At 51.2% G+C, this 17,105-nt stretch overlaps 1 protein-coding gene across 1 annotated transcript; it reads left to right on the top strand.

Moving 5' to 3' along the window:
- Positions 1–281: 281 nt before the first annotated feature.
- Positions 282–11,659, top strand: CEACAM16 (CEA cell adhesion molecule 16, tectorial membrane component). The gene is made up of 7 exons (XM_007997139.3): positions 282–391; positions 2,404–2,536; positions 4,371–4,715; positions 5,049–5,327; positions 6,606–6,884; positions 8,855–9,181; positions 11,440–11,659. Exons 2-7 carry the CDS (start codon positions 2,500–2,502, stop codon positions 11,448–11,450), a joined length of 1,278 nt encoding a protein of 425 aa, XP_007995330.1. The 5' UTR covers positions 282–391; positions 2,404–2,499; the 3' UTR covers positions 11,451–11,659.
- Positions 11,660–17,105: the final 5,446 nt, after the last annotated feature.

The following is a 17,105-nucleotide window of genomic DNA, read 5'->3' as shown; positions in this document are numbered from 1 at the left end:
TCCCTCCACCCCAGTTTAAAGTAGCAAACCAGGCCAGGGGCAGTGGCTCACGCCTGTAATCCCAGCACTCTGGGAGGCCAAGGCAGGAAGATCACTTGAGGCCAAGAGTTTGAGACCAGCCAGGGCAACATAGCGAGACCCCATCTCTACAGAAAATAAAATGGTAAATCCCCTTTCTGACTTTATTTTTCAATCTGGCATGGAAGAAATTTACCTTTCTTTTATTTACTCCCCAAATGTCGGCCCCCCAAGGACACGGATTTCATCTGTCTTGTGCACGGCTACATCCTCAGCACTTAGAACAGCACCTGGCAAACAATAGGTGCTCATTCAATGTTTGTCCAATAAATGAATGAGTGATTTACTGAGCATTTACTCTGTGCCAGTCGTGGCAAGTACCATACTTCACACGTGTATCTACTTAATCCTTACAACAGCCCTGTGATATGAGTACTATTGTTTTCCCCATTTTACAAATAAGGAAACTGAGGCCTGGCAGATTCCATAAATTGCCCAGGGTCCTGGAGGTAGGAAACAGTGGAACTATGTCCAGAGCCTATACTTTTTTTTGATGGAGTTTCACTCTTTTGCCCAGAGTTCAAGCAATTCTCCTGCCTCAGCCTCCCAAGTAGCTGGGATTACAGGTGCTCACCACCACACCCAGCTAATTTATATATTTTTAGTAGAGACAGGGTTTCACCATGTTGGCCAGGCTGGTCTCGAACTCACGCCCAGCCAGAGCCTATACTTTTAATAACAGTTACACCAATCAGATCCACGTCCACCAGGTCCTGGCTTAAATCGCTGACTTGTAGCATCTCACTAACTGCTGTCAACAACCCTGAAGTAAGGTCCATATCATCTCTATTTTTTTGTTTGCTTTTGAAATGGAATCTTGCTCTGTCGACCAGCCTGGAGGGCAGTGGTACGATCTTGGCTCACGGCAACCTCTGCCTCCTGGATTCAAGTGATTCTCCTACTTCAGCCTCCCTAGTAGCTGGGATTACAGGCATGTGCCACCAAGACCAGTTAACTTTTATTTTTTTGTTTTTGTTTTTGTTTTTTGAGATGGAGTCTCACTCTGTTGCCTAGGCTGGAGTGCAGTGGTGAGATCTCAACTCACTGCAACCTCTGCCTCCCAGGTTCAAGAGATTCTCCTGTCTCAGCCTCCTGAGTAGCTGGGACTACAGGCGCATACCACCACGCCCAACTAATTTTTTATATTTTTAGTAGAGACAAGGTTTCACCATATTGGCCAGGCTGATCTCGAACTTCCGACCTCGTGATCCTCCTGCCTCTGCCGCCCAAAGTGCTGGAATTATAGGCATGGGTCACCACACCCTGCTAACTTTTGTATTTTTAATAGATATGGGGTTTTGCCATGTTGGTCAGGCTGGTTGCGAACTCCTCACCTCAGGTGATCTGTCCGTCTCGGCCTCCCAAAGTGCTGGGACTACAGGCACCTGCCACCACGCCTGGCTATTTTTATTATTATTATTTTTAGTAGAGACAGGGTTTTGCCATGTTGGCCAGGCTGGTCTTGAACTCCTGACCTCAAATGATCCGCCCGCCTCGGCCTCCCAAAGTGCTGGGATGACAGGCGTGAGCCACCACACCCGGCCATCATCTCTATTTTTCAGAATAATAAATGGAGTCTCAACAAGGGACTGTCCCCAGCCCCACTTTGGGTAAGTGCAAAGCCGGTGTCAAAACTCAGCTCTCCTAGGCCCCAAAGCCTCCGAATATGCCCATTTGACAGAGAGGGGAAAATAAGGCCTATGAAGAGGGAGAAAGAGAACGTGAATTTCTGAGCACTTTGCAGGAAGCCAACAAGACAGACAGCCCCAAAGAAAACATGTAGCCATACAGCCTCCTGCCCTTCTATCTGGGTCTGCACACAGAACAGGGCTCAAATCCCCTCTCCCTGTGGGAACCTGGACAAGTGGGAGTCCCCACCTGGCACATCTCAGTCTGCAAAGGGGGGAGTCCGAAAAGTGCCCACTTTACAGGGTTGTTTCGCCATCCACTGATATAACACCTACAGGTCCCCTGCACCGAGTGGGGCTGGGAAAGGTGCAGTGACTTTTTACTGATTTTATTCCTTGGTGACTCCCAAGCTCTCTGAGGAGGCCATGGGCCTGGGTGGTCGGTAAGAACTACCAGAAAATCTTCCCCTACTTTTCCTCTCTTCTCGGCGACCTGGTTCCTCTCCCAGTACCAAATCCGGGCCCTCGGCACAAAGAGGGTTAGGCGGCTGCCCCAGGAGGCCTGCCCAGGTCACGGCCTCTGGCCGGTGCCCGCCACACCCACCCTGGTACCCAAACTGGGCCCCAGATCCTTGGTGACTCGATCCCTCCAAATTCAGGTGATCTCCCCTGGCTCCAAATCACCAAACCTTCCCAGGTCCTGCGGCAGACGGAGCCGAGCCCCAACCAGGAAGGGAGTCCGAGCACTGGGACTTCAACGCCACCATCTCCAAGACTCGGTTTGGGGTGAAAGATGGCGCTGACTGGGTACAGCTGGCTGCTCCTCAGTGGTGAGCGAGAATGGCACCCCCCAGCACCTCAGTCCCTTGAGGACCCCAGGGAGGGGAGGGGATCCCCAGTCTGAAAGAGGGAAGGTGTGAGCAGAAGTCCAGCGTGAGAGGGAGGGAGGGCAGCCCTGCTTCACACCGGCACAGTTCACCCTTCCAAGAGGCACCTGCATTGGGCAGGCTGGGGACAGCCACCCAGAGAGGTTTCCAGGGTGGGCTTTGGAGATTTCTAAGCCCAGGGCATGAGCCAGGACAAGGGAGCCGCTGTTGCTCCTTCATTCCTGCGGGTTTCTGTTTTATCAGCTATGGAAGCCTTGACGAGGCTAAACTCTTCCCAGAAGCTGTTTCTCCTGGAAGATGCAGCTTGGGGCAGTTACCTTTCCCTTCTCAGCCTCTGTGTGCCTGTGAAATAGGCCTCACTGACAGAGTCATGTAAAGATCATTATAAGCAGCACAGTACCTGCTGTGTGCCCGGAGCTGTTCTGAGAGCTTCTCATGTGTTTAAAAGCACCTATGAGGGGCCAGGCACGGTGGCTCACGCCAGTAATCTCAGCACTTTGGGAGGCCGAGGTGGGTGGATCACCTGAGGTCAGGAGTTCAAGACCAGCCTGGGGAACATAGTAAAACCCCATCTCTCCTAAAATACAAAAAATTAGCCAGGTGTGGTGGCACATGCCCGTAGTCCCAGCTGCTCGGGAAGCTGAGGCAGGAGAATCACTTGAACCCAGGAGGTGGAGATTGCAGTCAGCCAAGATTACACCACCGCACTCCAGCCTGGGCAACAGAACAAGACTCCATTTCTAAAAAATACCCCAAATCACCTATGAGGGAGGCCCACACATGAACCCCCACTTCATAGGGAGAAAACGAGGCTCAGAAAGGTGAAATCATTGGCTGCTGTCACACAGCCAAAAAGTGGCAGGACTGAGGGCTAGCCCCTCACTCCTAGCCACACTCTAACAGCCTGGAAAGTACCAGAAAGCTGGCCAGGCATGTAAGTCCTTTTTACGTGAGCACTGTCATAGCCGCCAGTTCCAGGCAACCACACGTCATTCAAACCCAAGCAGCCCTGACCATCTCATCAGGCTTGGGGCTGATCTGCTTGGTTGAGAAGGAAAGGGATGGAGTGTGTTCATCTTACCCCTGCTTTCCACTGTAGGCGAGCTTGGAGAGGCAGAGGAAGAGCCCCCGACAGGGAGTCAGGACCCAAGGGGCAGGCCTTGACGTCCTACGTGGGGCCATACAATTAGCTGGGCTGGATATGCAGCCGAATCTCGTGAGACTTGGTTTGGTGACTGTCACGATGGGAAAACCCTTTGGGTCCTGCTTAAAGCCACAGGTCCTGTGGGCTGAGCACTTGCTTTGCACTTGCTGTATGCAAGATGTGATGCTAGATCCTTGGCACAGTCCGTCAAACCCAATCCTCACAACACATCCCTCCCTCCCTGGGACTGAGTCCCTCCCTGGGACTGAGCTCCTGCATCTGACTAACATGTATTGGGCATTTACTGTATACCAGGCGTTGTAAATGTGTTATGTGTACAGGATCCTTACACCCTTGTAAGGCAGGTAGACCTGTCATCCCCATGTGAGAGTTGGAAGAACAGAAACACAGAGAAAGACAGTGTATTCAAAGCCACTCAGGTAAACTCCCAGAAAGATTAGGTGGCTGAGATGTTGAGAGTCAGGGAGTTGCAGGTTCAAATCCTGGTTTTGCCTGTCCTCGTTTACACAGAATTGGGCCGGGGACGTGCCCCGAGCCTGAGTCTCTTCTTCTGTCAAATGGGGCAATTGATCAAACCTGCCTCATCCAACCCCTCTGACTCCTCTTCCTCAGCCACATTCCTGAATGTGGGGGCTGAGATCTCTATCACCCTGGAGCCTGCCCAGCCGACCGAAGGGGACAACGTCACGCTGGTCGTCCATGGGCTTTCGGGGGAACTGCTCGCCTACAACTGGTACGCGGGGCCCACGCTCAGCGTGTCGTACCTGGTGGCCAGCTACATCGTGAGCACAGGCGATGAGACTCCTGGCCCGGCCCACACGGGGCGGGAGGCTGTGCGCCCCGATGGCAGCCTGGACATCCAGGGCGTCCTGCCCCGGCACTCAGGCACCTACATCCTGCAGACGTACAACAGGCAGTTTCAGACTGAGGTGGGCTACGGACACATGCAGGTCTATGGTGAGACACCCCCCAACACCCGCCTCTGCCCCAGCCGGGCCTTCCAACCTTCTTCTCAATCCTTCTTAAAAAAAAAAAAAAAAAAAATTAAAAAAAAAAATCCAACAAATGTTTAAATCATCAGGGAAAAAGTTTCTAAAATAACCTCAAAATGCTCATCTCCTTCAGGATGGCCTCCAGGATTAGACCTGCCTCCTAAACCCATTCTTTGTCCCTCCGGCTGAGGGTGTAGGGGCACAGCCACAATCCGGCCATGCCCCTTGTCTGGGGAAGGGAAGGCCCTCGAAGCAGGCGGTGCCCGGCCCCCTCCCCCTCTGTCTCTTGCCTCCACAGAGATCCTGGCCCAGCCCACAGTCTTGGCCAACAGCACGGCACTGGTGGAGCGTCGAGACACCCTACGCCTTATGTGCAGCAGCCCCAGCACCACAGCTGAGGTCCGCTGGTTCTTCAACGGTGGGGCCCTGCCCGTCGCTCTCCGCCTGGGCCTGTCCCCCGATGGCCGGGTGCTGGCCAGGCATGGCATCCGCCGGGAGGAGGCCGGTGCCTATCAATGTGAGGTGTGGAACCCGGTCAGTGTCAGCCGCAGTGAGCCCATCAACCTGACCGTGTACTGTGAGTCCTCCTGGCCCCACCAGTGATACCCAGTGTCCAAACCTCATGGATGGGGAAACCGAGGCCAGGAGAGGGGACCCAAGGGCACACAGTGAGTCAGCAGGCAAGCTGGGGTTGGGGACCAGGGGCCCCTCTTAAAGTGCACTTGCCCTGGCCAGGCACAGTGGCTCATGCCTGTAATCCCAGCACTCTGGGAGGCCTAGGTAGGAGGATCACTTGAACCCAGAAGTTTGAGACCACCCTGGGCAATATAGCAAGACCCCATCTCTACCAAAAACATAAAAATTAGCCAGGCATGGTGGCACATGCCTGTAGTCCCAGCCACTCAGGAGGCTTGAGCCCCAGAGGCCGAAGTTGCAGGTGCAGTGAGCTATGATTACACCACTGCACTCCAGCCTGGGCGACAGAGCAAGATGCTGTCTCAAAAAAAAAAAAAAAGAAAGAAAGAAAACAAAAAAGAAAGGAAGAAAAAAACATACACTTGCCCCATATCTTAAAGGACTTCTACAGACCACCTTTACTATTGAATAATCCTTCAGTTAGGAGCAATATCTGCAGAGAAACGAAACAGGGCTAGTTGGTTTGAAAAGGGAGCGGGGGAGGAAATAGTGTCATGGGAGGGGACACAAAATTTAACAACATAACCAAAGCACGCAGTCATTCCCAGGGCCAGCAGATGTGCAGTGTGGAATCCTGGGAAAATAAATCACCGAGGTACATGAGGACCCGTGATGTAGAAAAACTTAATGCCTAGAATCCTACAACCAGAGAATTCTGGACTTCAGAAGCACTGAATTCCAGACTCTGAGAATCTTAGAACCTCTAGATGCAGAGTTTCTTAGAATCTTAGAATCTAATCCTGAAATCTTAGAGTCTAGAATCTTGGAAACATAGATTTCTAGAACCTTAGAACCTTACAACCTAGAAGCACCAATTCTTAAAGCCCTAGAATTCTACACTCTTAGAACGGCTTTGTCAGAAAAAAACAAAAAATCATTTAGGCTTTTTTTATTTGTCAATGGAGCCATAGATTTCAAAAATACCTTGAAATGTTATCTGGCCCAACACATTCTTTTTACAGAACAGAAAGCTGAGATCCTCTGAGAGGGAGTGATTCTCAAGATCCCAGAACAAGTTAGAGTTAAGGCCAGAGCTTTTTTCCCCCTCCACTAGGCCAAGATATTCCCAGGGACCTAGCCTGGTGGAGAGAAAACCAGGGGTTCCCACCTCCACTCCTCCTTCCCTATACTGCCCCATCTCTCCCTCCTGCCCTCACAGTTGGCCCAGAACGTGTGGCCATCCTCCAGGATTCCACCACCCGCACAGGCTGCACCATCAAAGTTGACTTCAACACGTCCCTCACCCTGTGGTGTGTGTCCAGGTCCTGCCCAGAGCCCGAGTATGTGTGGGCCTTCAATGGGCAGGCCCTAAAGAACGGTCAAGACCACGTCAACATCAGCAGCATGACAGCTGCCCAGGAGGGGACGTACACATGTATTGCAAAGAACACCAAGACCCTGCTATCTGGATCTGCCTCAGTCGTGGTCAAGCTCTCTGGTGAGTCACCCCCAGCCTGACCACCCCCCAATCCCCATGGAGGCCTCATCAGGCTGTGAGGGTTAAGCCACCATTTGCCCAAAAGAGAATCGGAACATGGTAGATTCACAGTTCATTGATGAGCTGTGACAAAGTGGCATATCAAGTGGATCCCTTTGCATCTGGGTCTAAAGGGAGACAGCCCATGTCCTGTTCACCTGGAGAACAAATGGCAAACCATTGTGGGTTGACAGAGTGGAAAATCACTCAGATGTCACTTCAGGTGGGTGCCACTGTTCTAAATTCAGTCACCAGCTGCTTATGGGCTTGACCCACCCCCACCCACCACACAGACAGCTGAAATTCTGTGCAGCCAACTAGACTACCCAGTTATCTGACCCAGATGACGGGCATACACACACACACACACACACACACACACACACACACACACACACAATTGAAGAATCACAGCCAATTGCTGGCAAATGGAGAAACAGCTGGGGAGGCATTGTCATCTTGCTTCTGTCCTAAAATGACCTGAGGGCTGGGGCAGTGCAGGTGGTTGTCATTTCAGAGCCATTGCGATCCTCAGGCAACATTTTCTCATCTTCCGGGGATGGCAGCTTTGAATATTAAGGCCTCATTAATTCCACCTCGGTTCCTTCCCAAGTGGCCATCATCCCCGGGGGACAGTGGGAAATGGTCCTTCCCTCCCTCCCACTAACAGGCTGGGTCTCATCCAAGGGGTGGATTTTCACCCAAAGCTGAAATGGCATCCCCAGAGGTAAGTGTGCCTCCCACTCCACTCACCTGGGGCTTTGGCAGCTGGTCTTGACGGGAGACAGGGGGATGGACCAGATGACCTCAGGCACTACCCCAAGCCCTGCCTGTGCAGGCCAAGATGGGGGGTGTCCAAGGTATGCAGGTATGTTTAGGGAGTGGATACACTGCTCCCAAGGGCTTCTAGTACTGTCAGCAACTCTGTGGCAGGTGCTGGGAGAGAGACAGAAGAAAAGGAGACTAATCCGATGGAGGAGACATGGCCTCTGTCCTTGGAGAGACGGTCCTGGGACAGGGAAACATGGCTCCCTTATTCAAGGAATTGCTGCTCAAAGAGAACAGGCAATGTCTTATCCTCCATGAGCTTCCAACCAGTAATGAGGGAGATATGACAACTCACCCTCAGTGGGCTCCTAGTCAGATGGAGGAGACACAGTCTGCACTTGGGGAGAATTTTCCTTCTGATGGGGAGACGTGGTCTCCAGGAGACATGGCCCTGTTTTTTTAGCGTTCCTAGTCTGATGGGGTATCCACCTTTGGGGTACTCCTAATCTGATGGAGGAGTACAGGTCCCCACTTTCTAGGAATTTCCAGTCTGATAGAATAGACATTTCCCTCTAATTTCTAAGGTCCCCAACTTGATTGGAAAAACCCAGCAACAATTTAGAATTTCTCAATCTGATGGAGGAAACAGGGCTGCCACCTTGTAGGAATTTTCAATATGATGGAGGAGACATGGCCTCCCACCCTCTAGAGTCTTTCAATCTGATGGAGGAGCTATGGTTTACACATTCTGGGGTCTCTCGGTCTGACAGACGCAAGTCCCAACCATCTCATGGGGAAGACATGGTCCCCATTTTCTGGGATTTCCTCTCTGATAGGGGAGACATGGCCCCTATATTTCGGGAATTTCCATTCTGATGGAGGAGACATGACCTAACCTTCCAGGGTCTTCCAGTTTGTTGGGAGAGACACCTCTCAAAGGCTGGGAATTTGTAGTCTGATAGGGGAGACACAGTCCCCTAGCAGACACTATTGGGACCCAGAATCCACCTCCACCACGACACAAGTCACCTCCTTCCTCAGTCTCCTTCCCAGCACCCTACAAGGGGAGTGCCAACCAGCTGGGGGAGGCCAGCAGGGGATGGGAGGGGGACACGATGCCAGATGCAGGTCAAGCTGACCCAGCCCCTTCGCTCTCTCCCCAGCTGCAGCAGTTGCCATGATGATCGTGCCCGTGCCCACCAAGCCAATGGAGGGCCAGGACGTGACGCTGACCGTGCAGGGCTACCCCAAGGACCTGCTGGTCTACGCCTGGTACCGCGGGCCTGCCTCCGAGCCCAACCGGCTGCTCAGCCAGCTGCCGTCAGGAACCTGGATTGCAGGCCCCGCGCACACAGGCCGGGAGGTGGGCTTCCCCAACTGCTCACTGTTGGTGCAAAAGCTGAACCTCACAGACACTGGCCGCTACACACTCAAGACGGTCACACTGCAGGGCAAGACCGAGACACTGGAAGTGGAGCTGCAGGTGGCCCGTGAGTGTGTGGGAAAGGGCAAGGCATGCCCCTTTTTAGACAAGGGCTCCCAAAAGGAGCCTTTGCTTCCTCCATCAGGCTGGGGGACAGAGACCAAAGATGGATATCCCTCCCCCATCAGACTGAAGGAAGAGGCCTTGTCTCCTCTGTCTAACTTGAGAGTCCCCAAATAGGGCTCTGCCTCTTCTATCAAACTAGTGACCTACACTGTGGGTAGACTGGCCTCCTCCATCAGACTGAGGGTTGATAAAGGGGACCCCCATGCCTTCTTTCTCAAATAAGAGGTACAGCAGATCGAAGGTTTTAAAAGAGAAGGCATAGTCTGACGGTGGAGCATCCTTTTTCCTGCAGACAGGTGGACCCTAAAACATAGGGTCCATATTGGGGAAATGGGTTAATGATGGGAGTTTACCTCTCCTATCAGACTGCAGGCATAGAGTAAGGATGAATCAGACTGGGAGATCCTATGCAATGGGGATCATGTCTCCTCCTTTCTATTATCGTGAGGGCAAAGTTTCTATCATCAGATGGTGGAGTTTCTCTTTCAAACTGAAATAAGGATGATCGACTCCATTAGGATGGAGGCTTCTATGTGTGGAAGTTATGTCTCCTCCATCAGAATGGAAGTTCCCAGATGTTGGGCACTATGTCTCCCCATTGAACTGGGAGCTCTTAGAAGTCAGGAGCAATGTCTCCTCCATCAGACTGGGAGCTCTTAGAAGTCAGGAACAATGTCTCCTCCACTGGATTGGGAATTCCCAAATGTTGAAGACCATGTCACCTCCCTCAGACTGGGAGCTCTCAGATGTTGGGAACCGTGTCTCCCCATCAACTGGGAGCTTCTAAAGTCAGAAACTATGTCTCCTCCATCAGACTAGGAGCTCCCAGAGTCAAGATCCATGTCTCCTCCATCAGACTGGGAGCTCCCAGAATCAGGATCTATGTCTCCTCCATCAGACTGGGAGCTCCCAGAGTTATAGACTATGTCTCCTCCATCAGACTGGGAGCTCCAGGAGTGAGGGTCCCTGTCTCCTCCATCAGACTGGGAGCTCCCAGAGGCAGGGTCCATGTCTCCTCCATCAGACCGGGAGCTCCCAGAGGCAGGGTCCATGTCTCCTCCATCAGACCGGGAGCTCCCAGAGGCAGGGACCATGTCTCCTCCATCAGACTGGGAGCTCCCAGAATCAGGGACCATGTCTCCTCCATCAGACTGGGAGTGCCCAGAGGCAGGGACCATGTCTTCTCCATCAGACTGGGAGCTCCCAGAGTCAGGGACCATGTCTCCTCCATCAGACTGGGAGCTCCCAGAGGCAAGAACTATGTCTCCTCCTTCAGACCGGGAGCTTTCAGAGTCGGGGTCCATGTCTCCTCCATCAGACTGGGAGCTCCCAGAGGCACAGTTCATGTCTCCCCCATCAGACTGGGAGCTCCCAGAGGCACAGTCCATGTCTCCTCCATCAGACTGGGAGCTCCCAGAGGCAAGAACCATGTCTCCTCCATCAGACTGGGAGCTCCCAGAGTCAGGGACCATGTCTCCTCCATCAGACTGGGAGCTTCCAGAGCCAGGGACCATGTCTCCTCCATCAGACTGGGAGCTTCCAGAGCCAGGGACCATGTCTCCTCCATCAGACTGGGAGCTTCCAGAGCCAGGGACCATGTCTCCTCCATCAGACTGGGAGCTTCCAGAGCCAGGGTCCATGTCTCCTCCATCAGACTGAGCATCCCCAGAGGTCTATGAGTCCATGTCCCTACAGTAGGGCCAGGTTTCCCCCATTAGCTCTCAGACACTGGGGATGAGATCATTCCCCAAGTCTGGAATCTTGCCTCCCCCAGCAGCCAGAGCACTCTCAGAAGCCATGTCCCTGAGTTCGGGATGGTGCCTCCCCTATCACTGGAAATTTCCAGGATCAAGGACTCAACCACTGCCAGTCACCCACTTTCATCCATTCACTGATCAAACCCTGGTTTTCTGGGTCAGTGTTAGGGGAGAATGCTGTTCAGTGGCAGCAGGCCACCCCAACAAAGCCTCGGGATTCCTTTTCACCCATTCTTTCTTCTCACAGTCAACCTCCCTCCCTCGCACAAGGACCAACGCTACCTTCCTGAACCTGAACCTGGCACAGGCTGAGCGTGGGGTGGATTGGGTCACCGGGTGACCCGGGCTGGGCAGGGGAGCAGAAGGGGTGGGGGCACTGGGGACCTGGTCCTCCATCTCTCTGACAGCCTCCTTCGTCCCCTCGCCCCATCTGCCCCCACAGCCCTGGGGTAGCAGCGTGACCCTGGAGACGTCCAGAGAGAAGAGCTCTTCGCACCATCCTCTGGTCCTCGCCCTCTGAGTGAGAACCGCTCCCCCCACAGCAAGGATGCCAGGCTGTGGTCCTGCTGTTCTCCTGCCTCCACCCTAGAGCTAGAGCCACAGGCCCCTCTCCCTCGCTGAGCTGTTGGGGAGCCACCGAGGCCATAAAAGTCCTGGTTAATGCACATGTGTGTCAGCCTCTCCTTCCACCACCGCTAGCCCCGCCATTTCCTGGCGGCCACACTCATTTCCTTTCCCGCCCAAGACTTTTCTCAGTCTGGGTGTGCACATGCAGGAGGATGGGCCCAGATCACCGTGCTCCACACCCCACTGCTGGATGCCAGGGCCTTGTGCCCCTCCTGCAGTGCCCCAGGTTTTATGTGAGAGTCCTGCTCCCCAGCTGGCCAAGGACTGCCCCTCTTGAGGCACCAGCATTCTGTGGGACATGGCTCTCCCCTACACTGCACCTCACTTTGTCACCTGGGCCCCAAAACAGGGCTGCTTGTGCTTAGGAAATGACTATATTTCACAAGAAGACTTCCAGCACCTTCTGGTAGTCCTCACCCATTTAATCAAAGACACAACTTTGTCCTGGGATTCCCCGCACGTCTCTCAAACATTACCTGCACAACCCTGAAGATATCTCCATCCTTCTCTAGCCACAGAAAAGACCCTGTGGGTGGATGAATACAAGCGGGGAAGAGGTAGAGGCCAGGAGTGAAGAGCTGGGAAGTGGGAGCCAGAATGAGTGTGTTTTCTAACTCTTCTCATTAATGGGAGCCACAGGCCCCACCCAGCCGCAATGCCCCACTGGAAAGAGGCTCTTGGCATTGGTCAGGAGTGGTGATGGCCGAATCCAGGCTTAGAATAGAAAGACAGGTTTGGGCAGGGACGAGAAAGGCCCTTTTGGGGATGATTGTGTTGAGTTGGGGTGATGGGTGGTGAAAGACCTCCAGAATGTGGGTTACAAAATCTGGATCATAATCCTGCATTTGCCACGGATTCACTGGAGCCTCAGTTTGCCCATCAGTATAAAGGTGTGGACTTGAGGTAGACCAGATTTTTCCGAACCATTTTTAAAAGACTCAGAGCCCTTTCTTCAAATGCAAGTTTACACAGCAGGTCAATTTATTATTAATATTTAAAATAGCAATGCAACAAATACAGCCCCAGCACAGTGGCCCATGCCTGTAATCCTAACACTTTAGGAGGCTAAGGTGAGAGAATCGCTTGAGCCCGGAAAGTTGAGACCAGCCTGGGCAACATGGCAAAATCCTGTCTCTGTTTTTAAAAATAAATAAATAAATGAAACCAACTATAGATACCAATTCAATAGCTACACTCATCTCCCCCAAAGTTTCTATAGAGTTGAAAAAGAATTCCTTAAATTTAAATAACATTGGGATTAGCCAGACATGGTGGTGCATGCCTATAGATCACTGGAGCACAGGAATTCGAGGCTGCAGTGAGCCATGACCGCGCCACTGCACTCCAGCCTGAGCAACAGAGTGAGACTACGTCTCATACAAAATGTTACATTTTACAAATAAAAGGTAGCACTTGAGGCCGGGCACAGTGGCTCAACCCTGTAATCCCAGCACTTTGGGAGGCTGAGGTGGGCTGATCATCTGAGGTCAGGAGTTCGAGACCAGCCTGGCCAATATGGTGAAGCCCCATCTCTACTAAAAATACAAAAAAATTAGCCAGGTGTGATATGATCAAGAAAAACAAAAACAAACAAGCAAACAAAAAAAACAGAAGTATAAATAAGGAACACAAATAATAAAGAGCCAAGGAGATTAACATATAAGATAAAAGGGTGGCCTGTAATCCCAGCTACTTGGGAGGCTAAGGCAGGAGAATTGCTTGAACCCAGAGGGCAGTGAGCCGAGATCACACCATTGCACTCCAGCCTGGTAACAAGAGTGAAACTCCATCCCAAAAAGAAAAGAAAAGAAAAGAAATTCTTTTCAGTGGCTAGTAAGAGATATTGGAACTAACATAAACAATTAGACGAAATAGATATACAGGGATTCGTTTATATGGCTAGAAGATTATTTTTCTCACACGTAAAAAATCTCCAGAAGCAGATTGTTCAGAGCTGGAATGGAGGCCCTGTAGTGTCATCAGGGACACAGCTCTTTCTATTTTTCTGTTCCATTTTCCTTACCTTGGGGCTTCCCTCCTCTCCATCACCTCATGGCCCAAGATGGCTGCTGGAGTCACAGCTGCCTTATCCATATTCCAGGCAAGAAGCAGAAAGAAGGGGACAAAGGGAAACAAACAAACAAAAATTCCTCCTAGCCAGTTTATGAACTGTGCTCCTTTTAAGGGAACTTTACTTAAGGCCCGTCCAACAACCCCTGCTTAGATCTGATTGGCCAGCTCATAGTACCATGGCCACCCTAGCTGCAAGGGAGGCAGGGAATTTCAGTCACTGCCTTGGGTATGTTGCTGCCCCAATTAACATCAAGGTTCTTGTATTAAGAAAGACTGAGAGAATGTCCCGGGTGGGCAGCTGGCAGGCTTGGCCACTCCAAGCCTTGGAACTTCTACCTCCCTAGCTAGGCAAAATGGCCTTCCTCACCTGAGCCCAAGGAGTAAGAGTCACAGCCCCAGTAGCAGGGGTTTGGGAAAGATGGGAGCTGCTTCTCTGAGCTGTAATTGTGTGCAGTTGATGCAGAATGAGGCCAGCAGGAGGGGTAGAGGGAGGGAAGGAGAAGCAGCTCAGGTTTCTAGGTCAAGCCAGATCCCATAGCCTCAGGGTGTGGTGGAGGCTCAGATGTCCCCAAGTCCAGGTCCTCTGTCCCTCTGGGCATCTCTGTGCTCTTTTACTGAATTATCCCAAGTAGTACAATCCCCTTCATCAAGAGTCTAGGAAAGAATAATAACAATAACCACAAAATAATAATCACTCCTATATCTCCAGCATCAGTGTATTAGTCCATTCTCACATTGCTATAAAGACATACCTGAGACTGGGTAATTTATAAAGAAAAGAGGTTTAATCAGCTCATGATTCTGTGGGTTATACAGGCTTCTGCTTCTGGGGAGACCTCAGGAAACTTACAATCATGGCAGAAGGTGAAAGAGAAGCAAGCACGTCTTCACATGGCCAGCAGGAGAAGGTGGGGTGCCACACACTTTTAAACAAGCAGCACTAGGGGAATGGTGCTAAAACATTAGAAACTGCCCCCATGGTCCAATCACCTCCCACGAGGTCCCTCCTCCTACACTGAGGATCATAACTGGACATGAGATTTGGGTGGGAACGAACAGCTAAACCATATCAACTGGTTTTGTCCTTTTTCATGCAAGATCTCAATTCCTACAGCAGCTCTTAAGAGAAGTTACTATCATTCCCCCAACTTACAGGTGAGGAAACTAAGGCACAGAGACTTGAAAACTTTGCTCCAAGTCCCACAGTTCCATGGGTCCTAGGTGGAGGTGCTGGTGGGGGAGTCCTCTCCATTGTTCAGCAGAGCAGGGGGTTTCAGGGCACAGCTCTGAGTTCAGACAGAACTCTTTTTAGCTGTGGGATCTTGGGTACATTGCTTGATTTTCCCCCTTGTAAAATGGAGATGATAATACTGCCCCTGCCTCCTAGGATTGTTGAAAAGATTACATTAGTTAATACAAGTAAAGAGCCTGGAACATGGATGCTCAATAAGTGCCTATGACCCGGACTAAGGTGTTAGCTTTTAACAACAGGCAGATGGAAAAACCAAAGATAACATTTTTCTTTTTCTTTTTCTTTTTCTTTTTTTTCAGATGGAGTTTTGCTCTTGTTGCCCAGGCTGGAGTGCAGTGCACAATCTTGGCTCACTGCAACCTCTGCCTCCTGGGTTCAAGCAATTCTCCTGCCTCAGCCTCCCCAGTAGCTGGGACTACAGACATGCACCACCACGCCCAGCTAATTTTTTTTTTTTTTTTTTGGCATTTTTAGTAGAGGCCGGGTTTCTCCATTTTGGTCAGGCTGGTCTAGAACTCCTGACCCCAGGTGATCCGCCTGCCTTGGCCTCCCAAAGTGCTGGGATTACAGGCGTGAGTCATGGTGCCCAGCCTCTTTTTTTTCTGTTTTTGTTTTTTTTTTTCAGACAGGGTCTCAGTATTATCCACACTGGAGTACAGTGATGTGATCATGGCTCACTGCAGCCTCTCAAGCAGCTGGAACTACAGGCATGAGCCACCATGCCTGGCAATTTTTGTATTTTTTGTGGAGTCAGGGTCTTGCTATGTTGTCCAGTCTGGTCTCAAACTCCTGGGCTCAAGCAATCCTTTCACCTCAGCCTCCTAAAGTGCTGGGATTACAGGTGTGAGCCACCACACCCCGCCTCAAAGATAACATTTGTCCTGGCAAACTTAATCCTACTAAGCAGGTTTGCCTCGATTTATGTAATATATGATGTTCTTTACATTGTAATCACTGAGATTTGCTTACAAAAAGTAATAATAGGCCGGAAGCGGTGCCTCATGCCTGTAATCCCAGCTACTTGAGAGGCTGAGGCATGAAAATCACTTGAACCCAGGAGACAGAGTTTGCTGTGAGTGGAGATCGCACTGCTGTACTCCAGCCTGGACAACAAAGTGAGACTCCATCTCAAAAAAAAAAAAAAATGCCGGGCGCGGTGGCTCAAGCCTGTAATCCCAGCACTTTGGGAGGCCGAGACGGGCAGATCACGAGGTCAGGAGATCGAGACCATCCTGGCTAACATGGTGAAACCCTGTCGCTACTAAAAAATACAAAAATCTAGCCAGGCGAGGTGGTGGGCGCCTGTAGTCCCAGCTACTCGGCAGGCTGTGGCAGGAGAATGGCGTAAACCCGGGAGGTGGAGCTTACAGTGAGCTGAGATCCGGCCACTGCGCTCCAGCCTGGGCGACAGAGCGAGACTCCATCTCAAAAAAAACAAAACAAAACAAAAAAAAAGTAGTAGGTGGATCATGAGGTCAAGAGATTGAGACAATCCTGGCCAACATGGTGAAACCCCATCTCTACTAAAAAATACAAACATTAGTTGGTTGTGGTGGCGCACACCTGTAGTCCCAGCTACTTGGGAGGCTGAGGCAGGAGAATTCACTCGAACCCAGGAGGCGGAGGTTGCAGTGAGCCAAGATTGCGCCACTGCACTCCAGCCAGCCTGGAGACAGAGTGAGACTCTGTCTCAAAAAAAAAAAAGTAATAAAAGTAATAATAATAAATGCATATGAGGTTTTAGAAACACAATGCTCATCATCACAGGTTCCAGGGTTAGGTGCCATCAGCACAGATTCTCTGACTTGCTCCTCAAAGCTTCCTTTGATATGGAACTATCAATACATTTCCCAAATCTCCTAGATGTTTATTAACATAAACGTCCTTGTGAGGAACACTGGCTAACGCCTATTATCCCAGCACTTTGGGAAGCTGAGGCAGGAGGATCACTTGAGGCCAGGAGTTCAAGAACAGCCTGGGAAACATTGCAAGATCCTGTCTCTACAAAAACAAAAAACAAACAACAGAATGAGCCGGACATGGCAGCACTTGTCTGTCGTCCTAGCTACCTGGGAGGCTGAGATGGGAGCGTTGCTTTCACCTAGGATTTTGAGGCTGTAGTGAGCTGCGAATGGTGCCATTGCACTCCAGCCTGT

Source organism: Chlorocebus sabaeus, chromosome 6 (genome assembly GCF_047675955.1).
Source record: "Chlorocebus sabaeus isolate Y175 chromosome 6, mChlSab1.0.hap1, whole genome shotgun sequence".
Lineage (NCBI taxonomy): Eukaryota > Metazoa > Chordata > Mammalia > Primates > Cercopithecidae > Chlorocebus > Chlorocebus sabaeus.
This window is presented reverse-complemented; position numbering and strand designations above follow the sequence as displayed.